Source organism: Sorex araneus, chromosome 1 (assembly GCF_027595985.1).
Source record: "Sorex araneus isolate mSorAra2 chromosome 1, mSorAra2.pri, whole genome shotgun sequence".
Lineage (NCBI taxonomy): Eukaryota > Metazoa > Chordata > Mammalia > Eulipotyphla > Soricidae > Sorex > Sorex araneus.
The window spans coordinates 191,708,956-191,733,231 of NC_073302.1; the positions used below are offsets into that span (position 1 = coordinate 191,708,956).

General features: G+C 45.5%; 1 protein-coding gene across 3 annotated transcripts in view; it reads left to right on the forward strand.

Moving 5' to 3' along the window:
• Positions 1 to 24,276, forward strand: part of LIMS1 (LIM zinc finger domain containing 1) — a 122,157-nt gene that overhangs the window by 80,639 nt on the left and 17,242 nt on the right. For 2 of the 3 annotated variants that reach the window (XM_055124207.1, XM_004621783.2), the window contains one exon: positions 11,212 to 11,371. In XM_055124207.1, the coding sequence (XP_054980182.1) occupies positions 11,212 to 11,371 (160 nt within the window). Of the gene's footprint in view, positions 1 to 9,530; positions 9,682 to 11,211; positions 11,372 to 24,276 lie in introns of those variants that run through there. The other variant, XM_055124208.1, reaches the window with a different exon arrangement.

The window sequence follows — 24,276 nt, forward strand, 5'->3', positions numbered from 1 at the left end:
TAACCAAGTGGCACAAATGCTGGCCAGCTTCGACCACGAGTGTGGAAAGGTTGGATTGCAGCTCAATCTCAACAAGACAATGTTCATGAAAAACGAACTGGTCCCTGAAGCTCCATTTGCTCTCAATGGAACGAACATCTCCGAATGCAGCAGCTATGTGTACCTGGGTTGAGAAATCAACATGAGGAACAACTTGGTGCCGGAACTGCGCAGGAGGAAGAGAGCAGCGTGGAATGCCTTCAAGAGCATCGAAGAAGTGGTTAAGAGAACAATGAACCTCTGACTCCAGGCACATCTTTTTGATTCCACCATTCTTCCTGCACTAACATATGCCTTAGTAAGACCTGGGTTCTACGCAAACAGGATGAGAATGCTATTACGGTATCCCAAAGAGAAATCGAAAGAGCTATGCTAGGAATATCATGTCTCAAGTGAGAGAAGGAATCCTGAGTTCTGACCTCCGTCGATGGTCAAAAATCAGGGATGCTGTCTCGTTTGCCAAGGCATCAAAAATCAGATGGGCCGGTCATGTAATGCGATTCAGAGATGACTGCTGGACTAGAGCTGTTACCGACTGGATTCCACGGGACGTCAGAAGACCTCGTGGCCGCCCACCAACTAGATGGTCAGATTTCTTCGTCAAATCCCTGAATGAACGATTTGAGGCTCTTCCTGTTCCTGGAGCAAGCAGATATCATTGGGCTGCACTAGCTCACGACAGGGACAAATGGAGATGTTACTGGCACCCACTCGAGCAAATCAAAGATCAATGGGACTACAAGTGATACAAGTGATGTTTATTAAATGATAATCACATTCCCAGATCCAGAACATAACTTACTAATGCATGCACCTGGCATTCAATCCCTGGCTTTCCATATGGTACCCCTAGTATCCCAGGAGTTACCCCTGAGTATCACTGGGTGTGACCCAAAAACTAAAAAGCAAGCAATAACAACACAAAAATCCTACTAAATCATACCAAATAGAAACAACCAACTTTTGGATATTTGGGGGAAACCTATATAAACAAGTCTCTGAACAAATCTTTTGATATTAGAACTCCTTACCATTCTTTTTCAGCCACACCTGGTGTTGCTCTGGTGCTCCTTTACACGCTTAAATTCAAAGGTCTAGTGCCAGTGCATTACACACCACTGGTTCAAGTTCTGTTCCTGGTACCATACAGTCCCCTGAACATTATTTTATGAACACACATGGTTCCTAAGCAGTATACCAGGATTAGCCTCTAAACACTGCCGACTGTGGCCCCAAAATAAAAAAAATATGTAATATTTTTTCTGTTTTGGACTATACCTAGTGGCACAAGGGATTGAATCCAGGCCTCCAGAGTAAAAGCATCACACTGACCCTATGAGCTATCTCTTCAGACCTTCTTAAAAATTACTGAGGTACCTAAAGAGCTGTTGTTTGTTAATGTTCAAGAAAAATAAACAAATGTCACTGTCACTGTCATCCCATTGCTCATTGATTTGTTCGAGCGGGCACCAGTAACTTCTCTCATTGAGAGACTTATTGTTACTGTTTTTGGCATATCCAGTATGCACGGGTAGCTTGCCAGGCTCTGCCGCACGGGCTCGATACTCTCGGTAGCTTGCCGGGCTCTCCAAGAGGGGCAGAGGAATTGAACTTGGATCGGCCGTATGAAAGGCGAACACCCAACTGCTGTGCTATCGCTCCAACCCAAATATAAAAATGTATATTGATTGAAAATAAATTCAGCCCAGGAAGATAGATTAACATGCTAGAAGACACAGGTCTCATTACTCAGCACGTGGTCAATTGAGCACCAAGGGAGCAGCACCCAGTGAGCCAGGAGCAATGCCTGAGCAGCACCAGGTTGTGACACAGAAGATAATGATGATAAAAATAACAAACTCATAATGTTAATAATGTTAACACTAATTTTCTATGACTAAACAAAAACCCTTTCCAAAATGACAAAAGTGTAGTGGGTGAGGGTGCCATACCGCCAGCAGGACAAGTGCATCAGCAACCTGATGGCGCCTTCAGGCTTCTTGATATCCTAAAAAAGGATATCAAGCCTCTAACCAGACTTCAACAACTGGAATCAAGTTTCCTGAGAAATTAAACAGCCGCAAGTTAGGTATGTGGGAGCCATGCCCACAAACTACCTCTGGCTTAGCTGTACAAGCTCATTTATCAGCCTTGTTAAAGAGATCTCTTTTGAAAGAGGACAAAAGCCACAATTAATCTTGGACCCGCACAAGGCTGAACAAACCAAGGTAGATTGGAGAGTAGGTCAGCCTGGTGCGCACCCAAGCAGAGCCACTGGCAGCCGCTTGCTCCCATAATCTAAAATCACTGCCATCCCCCCAGCTGGACTCAACTGTCCCAGGACAGACCTCACTGAGATAGAATCTGCTGAAAGTTTAGGTGTGGGGGGGTTTGTGACTGAATTCCAGGCTTTCTTGGAGTCAGGATGGGCTACCTTCCCCCACTTCCCTATACTTCTGGAAGCCTCAGAACTCATGTCCACACCCCGGAGCTTCTACCTACTTAAAAAAGCTACTCCAATCTACCTTCCTGATGAAAATATTGAGCGCCCTGAACAAACACAATGACCTCTTAGTACCTGTATTGCAAACCAAAATGCACGAACAGAGAGAGAGAAGAAAAATGCCTGCCCTAGAGACAGGCTGGGGGTGGGGGATGTGGAGGGGGACTGCTGGGGGGGGGCAGTAGGGAAGCAGGACATTCGTGGGTGGGAAACATACATTGGTAGAGGGATGAGTTTGGGATCATTGTGTGACGAAACCCAATCATGAACAGCTCTGTAATACTCTATCTCACAGTGACTCAATAAGAAACTAAGAAAAAGAAACAAACTCAGGAGATACCTGGCAGCCAGCATCCAGCAGAGCTCAGCTGGAGTGAGTAAGACTGGCATGGATGGACACTGCTGATGACATTCAGAAGTCTCTGAAGCCCAGCAGTGGCGCTTCCTCGCTCCCTCCCTCCCTCCCTCCCTCCCTTCCTTCCTTCCTTCCTGGAAATTTGCATTCATGAATTAATAGATTCCTCCTTTGACCTTGCTGTTTAAATAAAAGAAGTCTAGTGGGGAGAGTGTCATTGTAGTACATGTTTGCAAATATCAAAATATTATTTATCAAAGTGTCTCTTCTTTTTTTGGGGGGTTGAGACTCAGTGATGCACAGGGGTTACTCCTGGCTCTGCACTCAGGAATTACTCCTGGCTGTGCTCGGGACACCGTATGTGATGCTGGGATCGAACCTGAGTCGTCCACGTGCAAGGCAAACGCCCTTCCCACTGTACTATAGCTCCAGCCCCCTCAAAGTGTCTTTAATAAATGATAGGTGCTTCAGCATTCATCTTTTTATATGTTGTTTTAGATAACATGAGGAAATTGTGACCTATCAAGAAAAACAGTTGGAAAGTGGATCTTTTAGCTGAGAGTACCACAATGACACTTTGAAAATCACTAATCTAGGAAATGATGAATCAGAACATTCTAAAATGTTCCTTTCCATTTTTCTTTGGAATTCTAAAGTCATTGAGGATTTGGTGAATCTATTGAAGGGTTTTTGTTGTTGTTTTGTACACTAATAAATACACCTTTGTTCAGGTTTTCTAGACTGTGAGTTATCAATTCCAGAATAAGTATTTAGAAATGAAAAGGTTTAAAGTTAATAATCAGTGTTTCATATTTGAGTCACATCTTGTTTCCTAAGTAAGTACATATAGGTATCTTTTATCTGGGGAGGGGAAGTGCTGGGGACACATGAGAGTGCTCAGGGGGGATTCCCAGCTTACTGCTTAGGCTCCCTCCTGGCAGTGCTTGGCGGCATGCAGTGCCAGATACTGAACCTGGCTCTCTGACGTGCAAAGTGTGTACTCAGCCTATTAAGTTATCTTACAGCCTCACAATGGGATTTTTTTTTCTTTGTTTTTAAAACAATACTAAGGCTGAGGATATGTCTTAGTGGTAGTATATGTGTTGTATGCATAAGACCCGGATTCAATCCCCAACATCACAAAAATAAAACAAATGCTAAAAATTATTAGGGCAGGTGTGAGTTACTATGCTTAATCAATGAACACCAGGGATTTTGGCAGAAGAAAAGAGAGCTTTACTGAAATGACTATAATTCATCTAACTAATTGCAAAAACAGATAAAGAAGTAAAGAAGGGAATTTTATGGGGGCCAGAGTGGTAGTAAGTAGTAGTAATTGCCTTTCATGCAGCCTACCTGGGTTCAATCCCTGACATCCCATATGGTCCCCTGAGCACCATCAGCTGTTATTTCTGACTGTCACTGAGTATGGTCCAAAAAGAATAAAGGAGAGGGAGGAGCTTTCTGATTTTTTTTCCTTTGGAAATTTTGAATTAAGCAAGGCTGACATTTTTCTTTTCTTTTAATAGGAGACTTAGGCTAGATTTTGTATTGTATTATATCCCTTTGTCCCTGCTGTTTTGGACCCAGAGATAGTAGAGTTGGTGAGGCCTTTGCCCTACATGCAGCCAGGCCAGGTCCATCCCCAGCACCACGCATGGTTCCCTGAGCCTCCCTCCCCCAGGAGTTATGCCTGAGCCCAGCGCTTGAGTAGGCCCCAAACGCAACCGAGTGTGGCCCGAAAAAACAAAATAAATAAATCAGTTGTGTTGTTATTTTGCAGCAGTACCTGGTGATGCTACGTGGGTTGCTACTCCCAGCTCAGGGCTTGCTCCCTGCATTGCGTGGGGGACTATGTGATGCTAAGGGTTGAACCAGGAGCTCCTACATCAAACTAAAAAGCTTCTGCAGTGCAAGTGAAATAATGACCAGAATAAAAAGACATTCCACCACTCATCTTCCAAAGACTTACTGTCCAAGCTATGTAAGACAATAGTGGAACTTTGTAAGAAAAAAAAAAACACCAAAAAAATGATGAGAAAAGAAGAGATGAGCAGAAACATCCTCAAAGAAGAAATACAGATGGCCAAAAGGAATACCAAAAAATATTTGGCATCGCTCATCATCAGGGAGATGCAAATCAACACATTGAGATAACACTTCATTGAGATTGACACATATCACAAAGATTTAAAACAACCAGTGTTTGGAAATATGAAGAAAGGGAGCCCTCATTCTCTACTGGTGGGAGCCCTCATTCACTACAGCTGATCCCACCGTTTTAGGAAACAGTATGGACACTTTTTAAAAAACAGTCATAGAATGATCATACACATTTGTGGGATGTAAAATAAAAACATAATATGAGACTAATATCCAAGGATAGTAGAAACAAGGGCAAGGAGGACTGGTCCACGGTTGGGAACCTGCCTCAAGTGCTTGGGGAAAAGGTAGTTAGAATAGAAAAGGGACCACTATAACAAAGATAGTTGGAAATGATCACTCTGGATGAGAACTGCATGCTGAAGTAGGAACAAACATGATAACCCCTCAGTATCTGTGTTGCAGACCATAGTGCGCAAAAGAAAAGGGAGGGGTAGGGGTACAAGTCCCCGCCATGGAAGCAGACTGGGGGTAGGGGATGGCAGGAAGGATGCTGGGGACATTGGTGGTGGGAAATGTACACTAGTAGTGTGGGTGTTAGAACATTATATGACTCAAACCTGATCATGGACAACATTGTAACTGTATCTCATGGTGACTCAAAAAAATTTTTTTTAATTTAAAAAACAAAAAAGATGAGGGGGCTGTAGCAGTAGCACAGCGGGTAGGGCGTTTGCCTACCGGGTTCGATTCCCAGCATCTCATATGGTCCCCTGAGCACTGCCAGGAGTAATTCCTGAGTGCATGAATCAGGAGTAACCCCTGTGCATTGCCAGGTGTGACCCAAAAAGCAAAATAAATAAATAAAAATAAAGAAGATGAGATCCCTCATGATCCAGCAATTCCACTTGTTGGCATTTATCCCCAAGAACCCACAAACTCTTCAAAATAGACATATGCACCCCTATGTTCATTCATCAGTCCACAGTACTGTTCACACTAACCAAACTCTGGAAACAGTGAAAATGTCTAAGATCAGAATACTGGATGAAGGAACTAACACATGTACACAGTGAGATGCTACTCAGCTCTAAGAAAAGACAGTCATACAATTTGCAGCTCCGTGGGTAAATCTGTAGAGTATCGTGCTGAGTGAAGTTAGGAGGAGAGAGACAGGTACAGATGATCTCCCTCGTGTGTGAGATAGAAAGGGAAGAAACAGCGAACACTGAAAGGCAGCAGAAATGGAGAACTGCTTGGACAGGAAGCGTCAGTGTTGGTATGTGGGCAGATGGAGGGCACCACTATCCATGGTGGAGGGTGCAGGGTGTGGTGTTGAAAAGTTTTTGCATAAAACTCTGCTATCATTAGTGTAAATCACAGTGCCTAAAATGTCCAGTGTAAGGTTGGGGGAACATTTTTATTCTGTTTCCGACTTAATAAGGGAAATTGAATTGATTAGTATGGGCAGTGAATATTGTACATCTTACAGTAGATTGTGGCAAGGGAATGCTGTCTGTTGTTTCTGTTGAGGAAAGGTGAAGGTGAAACAAGAATGCTAAGAAAACAATAAGACTTAGACTGGGGCTGGAGTGATAGCACAGTGGAGAGGGAGTCTGCCTTGCACGCGGCCGACCCGGGTTCAATTCCCAGCATTCCATATGGTCCCCAGAGAACTGTCAGGAGTAATTCCAGAGTGCATCACCAAGTATGACCCAAAAAACTAGACTTTGATCTAGGACTAAACAGTTGTCAATAAAATGGAGACTCTTCATCTTACCTACCTGATAAGATAGGTATTTGGGGGTGTTTTTTGTTGTTTTTTGTTTTTTGGTTTTTGTTTTTCTTTTTGCCTTTTGGGTCACGCCTGGTGATGCACAGGGGTTACTCCTGGCTCTGCACTCAGGAATTACTCCTGGCAGTGCTCAGGGGACCATATGGGATGCTTGGAATCGAACCCAGGTCGTCTTCGTGCAAGGAAAATGCTCTACCCACTATGCTATTGCTCCAGCCCCCTCATAAGACAGTTTGGGTTTTTTTGTTGTTTTTTGTTGTTGTTGTTGTTTTGCCTTTTGGGTCACACCCAATGATGCACAGGGGTCACTCCTGGCTCTGCACTCAGGAATTACCCGTGGCGGTGCTCAGGGGACCATATGGGATGCTGGGAATTGAACCCGGGTCAGCCGCATGCAAGGCAAATGCCCTAACCACTGTGCTGTCGCTCCAGCCCCTCATAAGACAATTTTGAAGATCGGGAAGAATGTTCATTGTGACTTTAGTCAGCAGTTGCACCAGTGGGCAGACGTGGAAAGCTTGTGCTTTGAGTAGAAGTCTAAAAATAAATGCATCGAATTGTGAAGGAATTTTGAAGGTCAATGATCATTCTTCATATTGGTCCATCTCCACTGAGCCTTTAGACAGTGCAGTTCAATAAGTTTAGGGAATATATGAACATGCATAATTGAACATGAATGATATGCCTGTTAATCTGCTTTTCTTCCAACTCCAAATGATTGAGTGGAATCATAAAACATGTTTGTAACCCTTTCTTGAATGTCTCCCATATGTTCCAAGGTACAGGAGTTACTGGTGAGGGAACTACGGAGTCTCTAGGTTTGTTAATGGTTACCTGACTGCTTTCATTTTCCTAGTTTATGATTTGTAAAATGAAGTGATCTCTGCATTATGTTCTCTTAAGTGTTCAGAGAAATACTGTTATCTGGTTGTGACTTTATGAGTGGCATACCTAGATCCTGGCCCTGTTGTATCTTCCACTAAGTAACTAACTTTGGACATTGGGCAAGTCACTATCTCTACAAACATCCATTTAATTGTACATAAAAGAGTCTTCATAAAATCCATCCTGGCTCAGTCTGCCTCTCAACATAAGATTCCAACCAAGCACTGATCACAGCACCAGGAATAGAAGCCCCAAACCACTCCCCTCAAACTCTTTTTTTTTTAATTGAATAAGTGAGATAGTTACAAGCTTTCTTGTTTCCCCTCAAACTCTTAAAGTCAAATTCTGTGAAAGTGAGGGTAGCAGGGGGGGGGCATTGCTCTCAGTAAAGTGTCCCCATCCTCCTGCTCAACCCTCCTCCATCTTCCTGGGGGAGCTCTAGGGACAGGGGAGGGATTTGGACGGACAAAATCTGCCTTGCTCCTTGCACCCCATGGAGCCCAGTCCCTCTAGACAGCTGTCAGCTACACTTCACGGCACAGGAAGTGCTCCCACCACCCAGTTGATCAAGGAATTGTGACCTCAGACTGGAGCATGGGATTTTATTTGCCAAAAAAGGAAAACTAATCCTGATCATGAGGTGTCCAGATCCATTGTCTGCTCCTGCAGAGAGGATTTTAGGAGTTTGTACTAGTTATGTAGTGAAAACAGGGATTATGAGGGCTGAGGGATAGTACTGGTGTTTGCCTTGTGTGTTGCTAACTCTGGTTCAATCCCCAGCACAGAGCCAGCAGTAATCCCTGAACACAGCTTTGTGTTGCTCAAAATCCAAAACAAAAAATAATAGGGTGGGGGATCGGGGAAGCTGGTTAGAGATAGAACCAGGCTTAAGGCACTTCCGTTGCGTGGGATCAACCCACAGCACCAGAATAACCTCTAAGTACTGCCAGGTGTGGTGGAAGGTGGAGAGGAGGCGAAGAGAGGGAGAGAAAAGAGAGGAAGGAGAAAGAAAAGGGAAGGAAGAAGAGGAAGAGAATAAGAACACAATCTTTTCCAGAAGGGAGAGAATCTGAGCTATGTTTTGTATGGATTTTCTTTCACTTTCTTTGGCCTGGAGTTAACCTGTTGACATCAAGGTTAATCAGGGTTTTGTTAAAGGGAAGTGCTCGGAACCCTTAGGGTCCTCTTCCACATTCCTATCACAACCTTTTGTTGGGGCTGGGTGGGTAACCTCTCATTTGTAGAGTGTGTGGCGTCCAGCTTTCTCTGGTGTCATTATTCCGCCATTTCATCTTATCAGCTACAGTCCTGTGCCCACAAAAGACATCTGTCCTTCGTACTTTTGGGGCTGCTTTAGGGCTGTGACAGTTTAACTTCTTTAAATCACCTCCTGGTTTTATTAATTCATTCCCAAGTACCCCCTTTCTGGCTGCTTAAAAGGGAACTAACCATTGGGATAACCTGTCTCTAAGCCAGAACATGGCGTTCAGTTGGACGTGATACCAAACTCATTTTTGAGAATTCCTGCTTGATGAGACAAGAGTTAGTATGAAGGGGGAGGGAGTTTGATTCAAGTGCTAGCTAGCTGAGAAGATGGTGGACTTGGCCCTAAAGTCCATCTTCCTTTCAGACTGATGTTAGTGGCTTATTTATAGGGCTGATTGGAGAAATAAATTAGAAAAAAAAATATGGAAAGTGCATCATTTGGAAGAAAGGTTTTTATAAACTTCAGGAATCTTTTCAAAGGGGTTGGTGTTGGCTAAGACCAAGGTCTTCTTGACCCTGAGAAGCTTCAGGAGAGTTCTCAGAGGGCCTATTGTTTTTTCTTCCCTGGTTCCATCCATATCTAGACCTATTTCAACTTCCACAAATGCTGAAGAATGTTTTCTAAGATTGAGAGGCAGGACAAGAGCCAGAAGGGAATGGGGAGTGATCATTTCTAACTAGGTCATAATGGACCCTCCTCCCTCTTAACTACACTCCAAGAACTCAGTGTTGAAGGTAGGTAAAGGGATAGACACGATAACCTTCAGCATCTGTATTGCAAACCATAATGCCTAAAATGAGGGAGGCAGGCAGGGAGGGAGGGAGGGAGGGACTGACTGACCTGACGGACTAGGGAGATTGGTGCTGGAAAATTACACTAGTGGAGGGATGAGCGTTGGAACATTGTATGACTGAAATACGGTCATGAACAGCTTTGTAATGCTCTATCTTATGGTGATCAATGAGATTAAAAATTAATACTAAAACGAGGGAATGAGGAACAGACTGAAGTCACTATTGCCTGCTCAGTTATAGACATGCAGTGTTTTTGTTGTTGTTGTTGTATTTAAACTTTCTCCTAGTTGTAGTTGAGAGGTAGGGTCACAGCAGTGTTCAGGTTTCTGATGCTGTGTACATACAGATCTACTGCTTGGCCCCCTCAGTTCAGTACCCAGCTTCCTTCCCTATGTTTGTTCCAGTTCAGTGTTCTCCCACCCATCCCCATTATTTGTTCATTGACAGTTATGGCTTCGGTACATGCTGTTACCTCCCTGAGCACCACATGTGCTTCCGACCTACCTCTTAAGCAGCCTATTATTCCTCTCATGTCCTCCGACCTAACCTGGCACTCTCAGGTCTGTTCTTTAGTATTTGAGGCCTATTATCAATTTTTATAGTCCATACCTCTGGTTTGTTACTCTATACCACAGACAAACAGGATCATCATGTATTTGTCCTCTGTCTCTGGCTTACTTTGTTCATGTGGTGCCCTCTAATTCCATCCAGGTTGCCACCAACTGCCTATATTGTATATGAAACAGTGTAAAGAGAGCTGCTCATGTGTCAGCCCTGGTTTGGTCCTGTCAATACATGGTCCCTAAGTGCTGGCTTTGAAATGTGGACTAGTAGATTTGGGGAACACTGGGTTGCACCATGCAGTGCTGGGGCTACTCCTGTGTCTATTCTTGGGAGCTGCACCCAGTGGCATTCATGAGACCATGTCGCACATGTGAGGCAGCACCTTAACCCCTGTACTATCTCTCAGCCAAGACTTGTGGTTACTTTAACAAAACGACTTTGGAAGCTCGAAACTCCTCGCTATAGCTGATGGTGCTGGGGGAGCCACTGCCAACTCTGCTCAGAAGTGCTCCCTGTGTTCCGGAGCCTGTGCAGGGAAGCATGCATCACAGCCTGAGCTGCAGCCCATTGAGCTCTCCAGCCCATACGGCGCAGCTCGACCTCCTCTGACCCTACTTCCTAGTGGGTAATAGAGTCTTACTCATTTTGAGGTAAGGAGGAGACTGTGAGAATGTTCAAGAGAAATGCAAAGCAAGAGGCCCTTTCAGATCGTGAGACACTCGAGCAAAGAAAAACAGTGCTGGTGAGGTGGCTCCAAGGACTGGAACACTCACAGGCCAGGTACAAGTTCTAGCCCCAGCACTTCACGGGCCCCTGAGCGCTACCAGGTGTGTTCCCAAAAGCAAAACACATGTTTGGTTTTGAATCTAAGAAAAAGCTGTCTAACTTGCTGTCCTTTTTCAACAGCAACATGGCCAATGCGCTGGCCAACGCCTCCTGTGAGCGCTGCAAGGGGGGCTTCGCGGCTGCTGAGAAGATCGTGAACAGTAACGGGGAGCTGTACCACGAGCAGTGCTTTGTGTGTGCTCAGTGCTTCCAGCAGTTCCCAGAAGGGCTGTTCTATGAGGTGAGTCACCCTTGGCAGCACAGAGGCCGTATTCTTCCTCCTCCACTTCCATTGCCTTTATTTTCTCCAGGTATCTTTCCTCACTTTAAATTTCAATGTTAAATATCATACTGAAGTGCCAGGCACAGTAGCAGGAACTTGCTCCCTCTCTGGTCAGTGATGGTCGAAGTGTGGAATGCCATGACACCCCCCGCTGTTTGTACTGTTTGTTCTCCTTGTAACAAGAACTATCAGGCTGGAGCTCCAAGCTCAGCAGGCAAGATACTTTCATAAACATCAGCCATAGCTTTTCTTAGGTCCTATTTGCTTACCCCTGCTGATTTTCTGATTTTGTTTGTTTGTTTTTAACCACATGTGGCAATTGTCAGAGCTTACTCCAGTCTCTTTACTCAAGGATCATTCCTGGCAGGGCTTGGGGGACCATCTGGTGTGCCAGAGATTAAACTCAGGTTGGCCGTATGCAAGGCAAGTGCTACTTGCTATACTAGCCCTCCGGTTACCTCCCTCCTTCCCTTCCTTTTTTCTTTTCTTTTGGTGAATCAAGATAGTTTGTTATCGAAACTTACTTATAGATAGTTTTTATTGAAACTTTATGAGGGAGAGAAATTGAGAAGTGTGTGTTCAAGAGAGAACATAGGCTTCTCCAGAGTGGAAATAGCCAGCAAAGAAACAGAGACTATCAAGTGAGACCCCTGTTCAGGGGAGAGCACGGGCCTGGAGAGCGCGCCGCCCACCCGCCTTCTTCCCCTTTTCTCAGCTCACTAAACATCCTTCCTGAAGGAGGCGAGCTCTGACCCACTCCAGCTCACAGAAGTGTGTCACAGCCCCATGCTTTTGTTTTCTCAGGATGTCATCTAAAATGAGTGGGCGTGGGGTTACTTTGTCCATAGTCAACTCTTCATGTGTCTTATATTCTTTTCTAAACACCTTTCTTGATACTTGGGTATTATCGTCGCATTCATACTTAGCATTATTGAATCCTCTTCTCTCAGTTAAGTCTACTTGGCAGCTGGTCTTGGGAGACTGATGCCCAAGAATGAGGATAAGGGAGATGTATATGTATATCTGAGAGAAAGAAAGACATCACTTGGGTCACTTACTTTCCTTGTAGGGGGCAGGGTTTGGGTCCCAGCCGGCCAGTGCACATGGTGCTGCTCCAAGCTTGTTGGTTGCAGAGAACTGTGTGGCCCTAAAATTGAATTCAGGTCTCCCGAGCACAATTTCCCTGACTTGCCAACTTTCTCCTTATGTGTTTGTGTTTATATGTCATTCATATGTATGTGACTATTTTATGGTATATATGTACATAGAAATGCTGTAGTTACAGGTGCCTATTTGGTTTCTTCTGTTACGTAGATTTCTTCATTTCCTTATTCTATAAGCCATTCCTGAGAAAGGAAATGTGGTTTTGAAAAGTCATTAGAAAGTCAGTTGCTTGGCCATGATCCAGAGACTCACAAATAAATCTCAGAAGAGAGCAACAAGCTGCAGAGATGGCTCCAGACCCCAGAATCACCAATGAGTTAAAAATTTAACTCCAGTTGTATCACCCTACTTAACGTTTTAGAATTCCTGGAGCATCTCATACTCTACGCCACTGATGTGCCAAGAGTAGCAGACCACATTGGGTGGGGTGTAAGGTAGAAGGCAAACGATCTCGATCAAAAAAAGATTAACATACAAAGCTCAACCTGTAACAACATGCTTGTTATCTGTTGTACAAGGGCTTAATGACTTCAGGGTGAGATAAACAATCTTCATACACTTTCCTCTAAGGAAATTTTTTCAGATCATTTTTAGTACTATATATTTTTATACCACAGCGATACAAAATTAATAATTTAGGACCTGCTTTTGGGGCAGGCTTGTGTGGTGGTGGGAAAATTCGAAATAATGGTGGCGGGAAGGTCTAAATGGCAGTGGGATTGGTGTTGGTATATTGAATATAATAAGTTATTGTGAACATGTTTTTGGTTTTGTTTTTTTTTTTTTGCTTTTTTGGGTCACACCCAGCGATGCTCAGGGGTTACTCCTGGCTTTGCACTAAGTAATTACTCTTGGCGGTGCTTGGGGGACCATATTGAATGCTGGGGATCGAACCCGGGTTGGCCGCGTGCAAGGCAAACGCCCTACCCGCTGTGCTATCGCTCCGGCCCCTATTGTGAACTTTTTAAAAAATAAATTTAAATTTTTTATAAAAAAAGAAAAGAAAGTTGCTTGCCACTCCCAATACTACTTTCTTACAAAAATAATACCTGAGAGTGAAATTCCCAGGTTTCCCTGTGGAAATTCGATCCAGTCCTTGGGTACATGAAATACAAAATTACCATGCATATGGTAGCATCACTCTGGGAAACAGCTTTAGAAGGTTTTGGTAGGGTGACTGGGGAGGTACATCAAGTAGAACAACTGCCTAGCAAGTGTGAGAAGTTGGGTCAGTTCCTGGCCCTGGTGGTCCCCTGGCACTGCTGGTGAGGCCCTGGTGGTCCCCAAGCACCACATATGAAAGTCTAAAAAGTCATACCCTTAGACTGGACCGAGCATCAACAGGAGTGACTCAGACTGTCCCTCAGCTTTATTGTGTGTGGCCTCCATTGTGAAAAAGAGTTTTGAGAGCTGGGAATTATTTGATTGGCTAAGCACATCCTGTGCATACAAGAAGTCCACGTTCAACCCTCAGTACCATGTGGCTCTGTGAGAACTGCCAAGGGTCAAAACCTGGGCACTGGGGCTGGAGCAATAGTGCAGCAGATAGGGCATTTGCCTTGCATACGGCCAACCTGGGTTCAATTCCAAGCATCCCACATGGTCTCCTGGGCACCGCCAGGAGTAATTCCTGAGTACATAAGCCAGGAATAACCCCTGTGCATCTCTGGGTGTGACCCAAAAAGAAAGAAAAAAAACCTGGGCACTGAGCCAAGAGTAGCCATCAAGCACTTCTAGTGTGACCCCTAAAAGCAAACAAGAGATTTTGTTTAGGGGACACTTCTTTTGGCATCCATGCCCAGTGGTGCTCAGAGCTTACTCCTGGCTCTGCTCAGGAATCGTTCTTTTTAGACTCAGGGGACTATATCAGATGCCGGGGTTCATACCTGGGTTGGCCGCGTGAAATGGCCCTGGACACATTTTTTTGAGTTTCTACTGTGTCTCAGAAGCACATATTCTGTACAATACAGATAGATTAGGAACAGGTGATAGGAACAGGAATAATTCTTCTGTTTCAGTTATTTCTTTGCACAGTAGGAATTTCTGTCAGTTGTAATGACTTTTGGATTGGAATGGTGGGTGACAGTGAGACAGTGATTGGAAAGATTCAGTATCCAGGAGCAGAAGGAAAGTGAGTGGGGAGAGGGTCCGAAAGGGTATGGTTTTGGCAGAGGATTACATGTTTTTCCTGAGCAGTAGAAGTTACAGGTGGAGCTGCCATTGAGTGAGGAAGGTGGCAGCTAGATTCATGACGAGAAAAGGGAAATCTGGGAGCTAAGGCAGCAGTTGGACAGTGGCCCTCAGTTTGAAAAGAGGCCTGAGTACCTGCTTCTGTTGTCATGACAACACTGTCAGCTTCCAAGTGAGCACAGTGAAGATGTTCTAGAAAAGACGGTGAGACTCTGAAGCACATGTGAGAAAGTCATGGGAATCCACCTTCAGAGGAAATATTAGTCTCCATCACACTATGTGAAACTCCTCTTCCCCATTGTGTGTGGGGGGGAGAGGGAGGGGGTGTGTAAAACTAGCAGTGCCTGGGACTATTCCCAGCTCAGTGCTCTGACATCACTGCCAGTACTCGGGACTAGGTGATATCACGACAGAGAATGCTTGGCGTGACTCCCACACATTGAGTGCTCTCTCCAGCGTTTTGTCAATACATTTTCCTTTGAGTACCAAAAAATTGAAACTTCCTTAATAGCAGATTTGAGACAAAAAGATTAGATGCTAATTTGATCTTCTACAGTTTAATGTTAATTCTTTCATTGCAGATAACTTTAAAATCTAAAACAGTTTATTGAATGCATAATTTTGACAAAGGCCTTAGAAGAGGTTTTAGCGGATCACTAGATAGAACTCAGAGGAGAAAATACAAGGGTGGAAAGGGCTGGAGCAATAGTATAGCCAGTGGGGAGTTTGCCTTGCACGTGGCCGATCCCAGTTGTATCCCCAGTAATTCCTGAGCATTGCTGGGTATGGCCCAAGGAGAGAGAGGGAGGGGGAGAGAGACAGAGAGAATTACTTGCTCAAACTGTATTGGGGCGGGGGCTCTCCCAAAAAGTGCTCAAACAGCCCCTGGGACACCACTGGTTATTCTCCACCAATCAGAGCCAGCAACCAGCAGTTCAACACAAGACCTGAGTTAGCTATGGTGCAGGGACACCGCAGCCACCCCAAAAATTCTGGGGGCTTCCAGGAATGCACCTAGTGATTTGGGGGAACTTGTGGAGCCAGGAGCCAAACCCTTCAGGCATCTGCTAGGCAGATTTACCTACCCACTGTCCCAGCCCCCCCCCCAAGCATCTTTTTATGTTGTCCATTTGCCTACTGCTTTGCAGTTAATAATGTTGTCGAGCACAGTCACTATCTAAGCTCCTGTTACCTTCCAAGCTACTTGTGCAAAGTCAGAGGGTAAACTCTGGAAGAGCTCAGAGCATAATGGAATAAAGTATGACTCATTTGTTCTGCCCAGTCATTTTTGTTCTGAACTATAAATATCTCCTTGGGTCTGTCTCTTACTCTTCCAGAAAATGTTATGAACAGTCTTGCTAATTAATTATTAACCCAACGCAAGATTCCCTGGGTCCTGAAAAAGATTGTTATTTTAGCTACATTTACCGTTAAAACTCTTTTGCAAGCTAGGAAGGAGTATGTAAACCTGGGTGTGAAAAACAAGATCAATCCTTTTGAATGAAAGAGATAGGGGGAAAAAATCTCTATCCAAAGCTTTCAAGAAATGATATGCATTTTCAATTATGCAGAGTGATAAATTGTTTCATTTCCCAATATATACATTTTTGAAAATGAAACTAAAAGGTTTAGTTTGCTTTACCTTTGAGAAACAACTTGTATGTTTCTGTCATAACAATAAAAGGGCAAGAGAGAGAGTACAGGGGCTAAGGTACTTGCCTTGCACTAAGGTACTTGCCTTGCACACAGCCAACACCGTTGATCCCTGACACTGTATACGGCCCCCAGAGCACCACCAGATGTGACTCCAAAACCAAAGAAAATAAAAGCAAATGGATCTTTCTCACTCTATGTCTTTGATGATGTTTTTTTCTTCTAAACACATTCACTGTATCACTGTCGTCCCATTGCTCATCAATTTACTCGAGAGGCACCGGTAATGTCTCCATTCGTCCCTGTCACATTCAGAGTCCGGGAAATGTGGCCCATTATTGTTACTGTTTTTGGCATATTGAATATGCATGGGTAGGTTGCCAGACTGCTGTGCGAGACTCTGCAATGATTGAAGAGAGTCTCTTCATTCACTGCATGGACAGAATGAAGAGAGTCTCTCCATTCATTGAATGAACAGACACAGACGCACACACGCACACACAAGCCGGACTCACGCATGGGCCGCATGCACGCACGCCTGCGGGCGACCCAGCGTTCCCCGCCGGAAGCGCGCTCGCCAGGCCCCACCCCCGACTTCCGGTTGCCAGTGTCCCCTCCGAGGTTCTTCCGGGAGCTTTTTTTTTTTTTTGCTTTTTGGGTCACACCCGGCGATGCACAGGGGTTGCTCCTGGCTCTGCACTCAGGAATTAACCCTGGCGGTGCTCGGGGGACCATATGGGATGCTGGGAATCGAACCCGGGTCGGCCGCGTGCAAGGCAAACGCCCTACCCGCTGTGCTATTGCTCCAGCCCCTCGGGAACTTTGTTTTATAGTCTCTGGATCTTGGCCATCGATAAAATTGCATGGTGCCAGAGGCAGTTTGTGGGTGTGGCTGCCAAGCTACTGGAAAACGGGGGATCTGGTTGTAGGAGGCCCAGTCCCGATCCAAGCAGGCTTGGAGATTTCAGCCATGGGTCCCGCATATCTGGGTTCCTCTGTCAGTTCCTTCATGCGTGTGGCTTATCTGAGCGTGTGGACAGTGGCCTTGAGCATGGCTGCAGCTGGGTTCTGGAGGGTTTTGGCTACCAGGGATCTGCTTGGGGCGGAGAGGGAAACTCAACCCGCCCCAGCCTCTGAGTGGGCCCCAGTGAAGACAGCCTGGCTTGGGGCAGGAAATTCTGCCCTGAACACATTACCCCTCCTTAATTCTGCAGTTCCTGCCTTTTCTCTGGAACAGTGTTCTTCAGCCTTTTTACACTTTTGCACCAGCACTTATAATCCTTGACTGAAGACCACTGATTCTGATTAAAACATTTCATCAGAAAGAATAAATCATAAAAGAACTCCACCACACATCAGTTTTTGTTTTGTTTTGTTTTGTTTTTTGCTTTTTTGGGTCACACCCGGAGATGCACAGGGGTTTCTCCTGGCTCTGCACTCAGGAATCACCCCTGGTGGTGCTCAGGGGACCATATGGGATGCTGGGATTTGAACCCGGGTCGGCCGCGTGCAAGGCAAACGCCCTACCCGCTGTGCTATCACTCCAGCCCCACACACATCAGTTTTACAAACCAGTTTTACAAACCAGAACTCTGACCAGAAAAGGGAGTGAGGAGTATTTATAAGAGGTTTCTATTTTAGACATGTCAAGATCTGATTATCTGATGCTCAACAAAAACCTACATGGGGATCGCCCCATTGGATTCACAGAAAGGTAGAAACATGTTTCATGATCTTTAAAAGTAAACATCTCAACATAGGGAAAAATTGCAACTGGCAAATAAACCATTAAGAAATATTTCTTTGGGGGGGTGAGGGGTAGGGGGGGAGGTATACTATGATTCTTGGTGGTGGAATATGTGCACTGGTGAAGGGATGGGTGTTCGGGCATTGTATAACTGAGACTTAAGCCTGAAAGCTTTGTAACTTTCTGCATGGTGATTCAATAAAAAGATTTAAAAAATTAAAAATAATTTAAAAAGAAGTAATAAAAAAATATTTCTTTGAACATAAAATGAGACTCCCATAGCCATGCCACCTAACTCTGCACCAGGCTGTTTTCACTCGGGGTGCCCCAGAGCGGGGTCGAGTGAGCGCCCTCCCTGCCCAAGGGACTCAGCCCCGGGAGCTGACCTCCACAACCAAACCGCCTCCACACTTCAAGCTGCTCCCCACATGCTCAGGTCGAGCCTCACGCATGAGTGAAGTCCCACGTAACCCAGGTAAGGAGGAACTTTGTGACCTTGGACTCTGCTCAGCAGGACCCAGGAGCAGAGATCCTCTGCCTGTTTCCCCCAGTTTACAGCTACCCAGGGGTCATGGTCATAAGCCACCTCCTGCTGGTGCCAGATAGTCTCCACATCGGCCACCATCCAGATCACACAGCTGCTTCTCCCGGAAGGGAGCATAGCATGAGGTCCCATAGCCATGCCACCAGACTCTGCGTCAGGCTGTTTTCACGCAGGGGAGCGGGTGAGAGCCCTCCCCACCCCAAGGGACCTAGCCCCAGCAGCCAACCTGCACAACCCAACCGCTGCCATGCTCCAGGCCGCTCCCCACACCCTCAGGCCAAGCCTCACATATGAGTGAACATATTCCTGGGTGCGACACATCATAAGACACTCCTTATCCATTCTCCATAATTACCACACCATATTTGATAGGGTTCAGACAGGCAACAAATCATAGATATACGCATATATGCTTATATACATATTTTCAGACATATAGCTCAGACCAAAGCTCACATCACCCAAACTTTAACATGTTAGTGATATCCTATAGAATGTCTTAATGCCTCCTGCCAAAATAGAACAGTCTTCACTTCACACTGTTTTCTATATGAACACTGTTTTGTAACCATATTCAGCAGTTCTTTATAACAGATAATACATAATATATTCTTTCGGTTGTGTTTTGGGACAGGGATTGGGGCTTGGGATGGAAACATGCCGAATTCAGTGGTGGGAAGGTGTAATGGTGGTGGGATTGGTGTTTGAATATTAAATATAATCAAATATTGTGAACTAACTTATACAATGAAAAAATTTAAAAAAGAAAAGGAAAAGAAATGTTTCTTTGAAAAAAAGAAAGGGACTGGAGAGATAGTACCAGAGGTAGTGGATAGGGTGCTTGCCTTGAGCGTGATGAACCCTGGTTTGATCTCCAGCACCACGTATGGTTCCTCAAGCACTGCCAGGAATGACCCCTTAACACTGCCAAGTGTAGCCCCAGAGCACGCCTTGAACCCCTCAGAAAGAGCCTATGAGAAGAGGTATTTTACTCTTTTGAAAAGAGAGGTATTGGGACCCAAATGGTGCTCTAGGAAATCTGGAATCAATAGGAATGACCTACAGTTACTAGAAAGATTCTTAAGAGCAGAGACTGTATTTTATTCACCTTTTGAATCTCCTCTGCTATCCCTACCTATGATTTGCTTATATAAAAAATTATGCTGGGCCAGAAAGATAGTGTAGGAAACGAGACTATTGCCTTGCATGCTTTGGCTGAAACCCCAGTTCAACCCCAAGTACTTCATGTGATCCCCTGAGCCTTGCCAGGAGTAAGCCCTGAGAACAGCATGGTAGAAGACCATGTTCCGAAAGTGAAAGTATGAGAGAAAGCGATGAAAAATTATTTTCAGGGCTGGAGTGATCGCACAGTGGGTAGGGCGCTTGCCTTGCATGCGGCCGACCCGGGTTCGATTCCCGGCATCCCATATGGTCCTCTGCACACCGCCAAGAGTAATTCCTAAGTGCAGAGCCAGAAGTAACCCCTGTACATCGCCAAAAAGCAATATATATATATATATATATATATATATGTGTGTGTGTGTGTGTGTGTGTGTGTGTATATAATTTTAAAAAGACTTAAGGAAGAAAGGAGAGGGAACACAAAGAAAGAGGGAGGAGAGGTTAAGTTTATTTTGATGGAGCCATAGTATAGCAGGTAGGATGCTTGCCTTGCACATGGCAAACCCAGGTTTGATCCCATATGGTCCCCCAAGCCCACCAGGAGTGATTCCTAAGTGCAGAGTCAGGAGAAACTGCTGGCACAGCCGGTGTGTCCCAAAAAAACAAAAGCAAAGTTTACCCTAAGGGGCTAGAGAGAACGTACAGCAGGTAGAGACTTGCCTGTAGTCAACCCGGGCTCAGTCTTGGCACCCCATGTGCTTCCCATTTTTCTCACCTGAGCCTGCCAGCAGTGAGCCCGGAGAGCAAAGCCAGGTGTGCTTAAAAACAAAGTCAAAAGTTTATAGAGAGACTTTTAAGTTCAGTTTAAAGCATAATTTATAATCATGTGCACCATAATCTCTTTAAATCTGTTGAATCTGTTTAAAAGTGTTCACTGTCTCCCTTTCTCTTAATTGTTGTGATGACTGTTATCTCACATGTGCATAAACTGACCAAGATCAGATCATTAAAAGTTAAAGGTCCTAGTATTATTGACTAGATAATAATAGGGAGAGATTAAATATACCCAGCAGCACCTTCTGCCTGCTGAGAAAACACTCTACGCTCTACGGGACTGGAGCGAGCGAACAGCCAGCGGGAGGGCACTGGCGTCACCAGCTGATCAGGCTCCATCCTGTACACCCGATATGGCTCCCAGAGCCTGCCAGCAGGAGTGACCCCTGAGCACCGACAGGAAGGAAAAGGGCTGTGGGGGAGGAAGGAAATGCGGCAAGAAGCACTATAAATTGGGATAGAGGTTTGGGTTTGGCCTGGGGGCTCGGGGACGCATCCTGTGCTGGGGGCCAGTCCCATCCGGCGTCAGAAGACTGCAGTGCCGGGGATCAAGCCCAGGGCTCCTGGGACAAGCCATGTGCTCCAGTCCTTTCCGTTTTCTCCCTGGCCCCTGCCATAAACGTAAGTTGCAGTTGCTTCCGGGGTGAGGAAGATAGCTTAATGGGCTGGAACACACCCCTGGCATGTGGACACCTGGGATTCAGTTCCTGGCATCACATGATTCCCCCAAGCACCTTCTGGGTTACCCGTTCCCCGGCACTGGGGTGAGCAGCACCGTCTCTTGGAAGGGTCCTAGACCCCCGAGCACTGCTTTAGAACCCCTCCCCACAATGGAAAGTATTTTTAGAAAGAATTCACAAAAGAAAGCATACTGGGGAGTAAGAAATAAAATCACTGGTTACAGGCTAATGTTTCCAGAAATGCTGCAGAGCATGACTAAGCAGAGGACTAGGGATATTGCTGCAGTCTTTTTTGCATGGCATAGAATACTTTTAGGGCTGGGTTCTTTGTTTGTACTGTAGATTCCTTTCTCTCTCCATATCTCCATAAATTAAATATCCCAATGTGTCCTTTCTTTCCTCTTACCACAAAGTATGTAACAGGAAAAACTATTTATGATGAGAGATTTAGTGAAAAAATGTTTTGCCTAGAGATTTCTTCACTCACTTCCTCTTACGGTTACTCAGCCAGGCTGAAACCTTCTAAGGGAAGACTAGTTAGAAACTTGGCAAGGATGGCCAGAAAGAAAGTTCAATGGCCGAGAGCCCATGTTAGGCATGCAGGAAGCCTGAGCTTGATTGCTGGCAGTACCAGGAGCAAACCCTGAGCACCTCTGAGTGTATCCCTAAAAAAAAAAAAAAAAAAGTTTGGTCACTCCTGGGCATGCCCAGGTAACTATGTGTAGTGCCAGGATCAGCTGCATACAAGGCAGGCACCTTTGGGAGTAGGGAGATGGCACAGGGAAAGGATTTGGTTTGGTTTAGGGGTCACATTTGGCGGCTCTAGACTCCGAAATTACTCCTGGTGGTGCGCAGGGGACCACATGCATGAGGTGCTGTGTACCGGGCTGGCGTCTGCAGTGTGCAAGGCACACACCCTCCCTGCCTGGTGCACTGGCGCTCTGGCCCTTCAAGGCGAGCACCTTAACTCCTGTACTCTAGCAAAGGGGCTTGTGCTTAAGGAGATTAGACTCAGGTAAAACTTTGTGGTAAATAAATCAAATGGTTCAAAAAGAGAAATGAAACATAATTTTTCCAATCCTTTTTTAAAGGGTTATATTTTGGGGGCTGAGGGCTTGGTTTAGGGGCTCTGTGCGCAGTGCCAGGGCCCGACCAGGGTAGGCTATGTCCAAGACAGCCCCCCACTGGCTGCACAAGCTCTCCAGCACAAGAGTATTTTTGTAAATTTTGTTTTGTGGCTTTGCCTTTTTGTTTTGCCCTGTTTTAAAGTAACTAAACCATGGGGGGACTGGAGAGATAGTGTGGGGTACAGCGCTTGCCTTGCACAATGCTGGCAGGTTAGATCCCCGCACCCCATTTGGTCTCCTAGACCCACTAGGAGTGATCCCTGAGCACAGGGCCAGGAGTAAGCCCTAAATACAGCCAAGTATAACCCCTAAACAAATTTTTCAAAAGCATTTAAGTGTGGAGCCAGTGTGATAGCTTCCCCAAAATTGGGGCACATACTTTTCAGGCCAGAAACTTGGGCTAGATCTCTGTCACTCCATTATGGTTCCTTACACACTACCTGGAGTGGCCCAAAAACCAAAAATTAGATAAACTATTTAAAAATTAAAATGTGGGGCTGGAGCAGTAGCACAGTGGGTAGGGCGTTTGCCTTGCACACGGCCGACCCGAGTTTGATTCCCAGCATCCCATATGGTCCCCTGAGCACCGCCAGGAATAATTCCTGAGTGTAGAGCCAGGAGTAACCCCTGTGCATAGCCAGGTGTGACCCAAAAAGCAAAATAAAATAAAATTAAATTAAAATTAAAATGTTTACAGTTAATGATAGAATATTTACCATTTGTAAATACTTAATTTAATAGTGAAATATTGTAGATAGCAAACGAAAAAATAGCATGTGTATGCATGTTTTCTGAAGAGATGGATCAGTAGCTCTCATCAGAGCCTGAAGGGTAGGGTTTGTAAACCATAAAATTAAGCAGAGACTGGAAAGACACTACAGCAGATGAGGTATTGTCTCGCATGTGGCTGACCTTGGTCCCAGAATGACATATAGTCCCTGAGCAGTGCCAGATGTATGTAATGTCTGAGCACAGGGCCAGGTGTAAACCCTGCATACTGCTCGATGTGGCCTAGAAAACAAAGATCAACAAACAGTAAAGCAGAGTTAAAGATGAGATTAGCGTGGAAGTAGGTTTTCCTGTGCTGGTGGATTCCTGAGAATTGTATGAAAGCTTTGCATACAAGTCTCAGAAGGTTAAGTTAGTTTGTTGTACAGTTAAAGTAGGTGCATCCAGGTATCTCCCCAATTGTCCAGGCCTCTGCTTTGCCCTGTCCCTGACATTGCCTCCTCCCATAAATGACCTCCCTGTGTCATTCCATGCAATCTACTTCTCCCCCTTGAACGATGGTGAGACCCCATCTCTGCATGGCCTCTGCCCCATGTACATGTGCCTTGGTCTCCAGCCAGGACTGTGTGTGGGGGCGGGGGGAGATGCCTGTGCTCTGCCAGGCTGCGTGGCTGTACCCCAACAGTTCTGTTGCCCTTTTCCAGTCTCTAGCTGTGTGCGTGTGGGTGAGACTCTTGTGCTCAGTGTCTGTCCTTGCCGGGCATCCAGGCCCTGCCTGTATTCTGCCTGTTTGGGCCTCTGAGCCTGTCTGGACTTGGCCATGTGTCTGGGCAGGCAGCCCTCTACCTGATCCTGCAGTCTGCTGGTGAGTGAGAGACTGATTGTGGGTCTGGGGGCCTCCTTTTATCTGCTCTCATATCCCACCCTTAGCCACCCCAAATCTGATTACCTCCCTGTTCCATGAGTGAGATGTGCGTGAGTGTTCAGGTTTTTGGGTCACACCCAGCGATGCTCTGGGTTTATTCCAGGCTCTGTGCTTAGGAATCACTCCTGGCAAACTCAGGAGACTATCT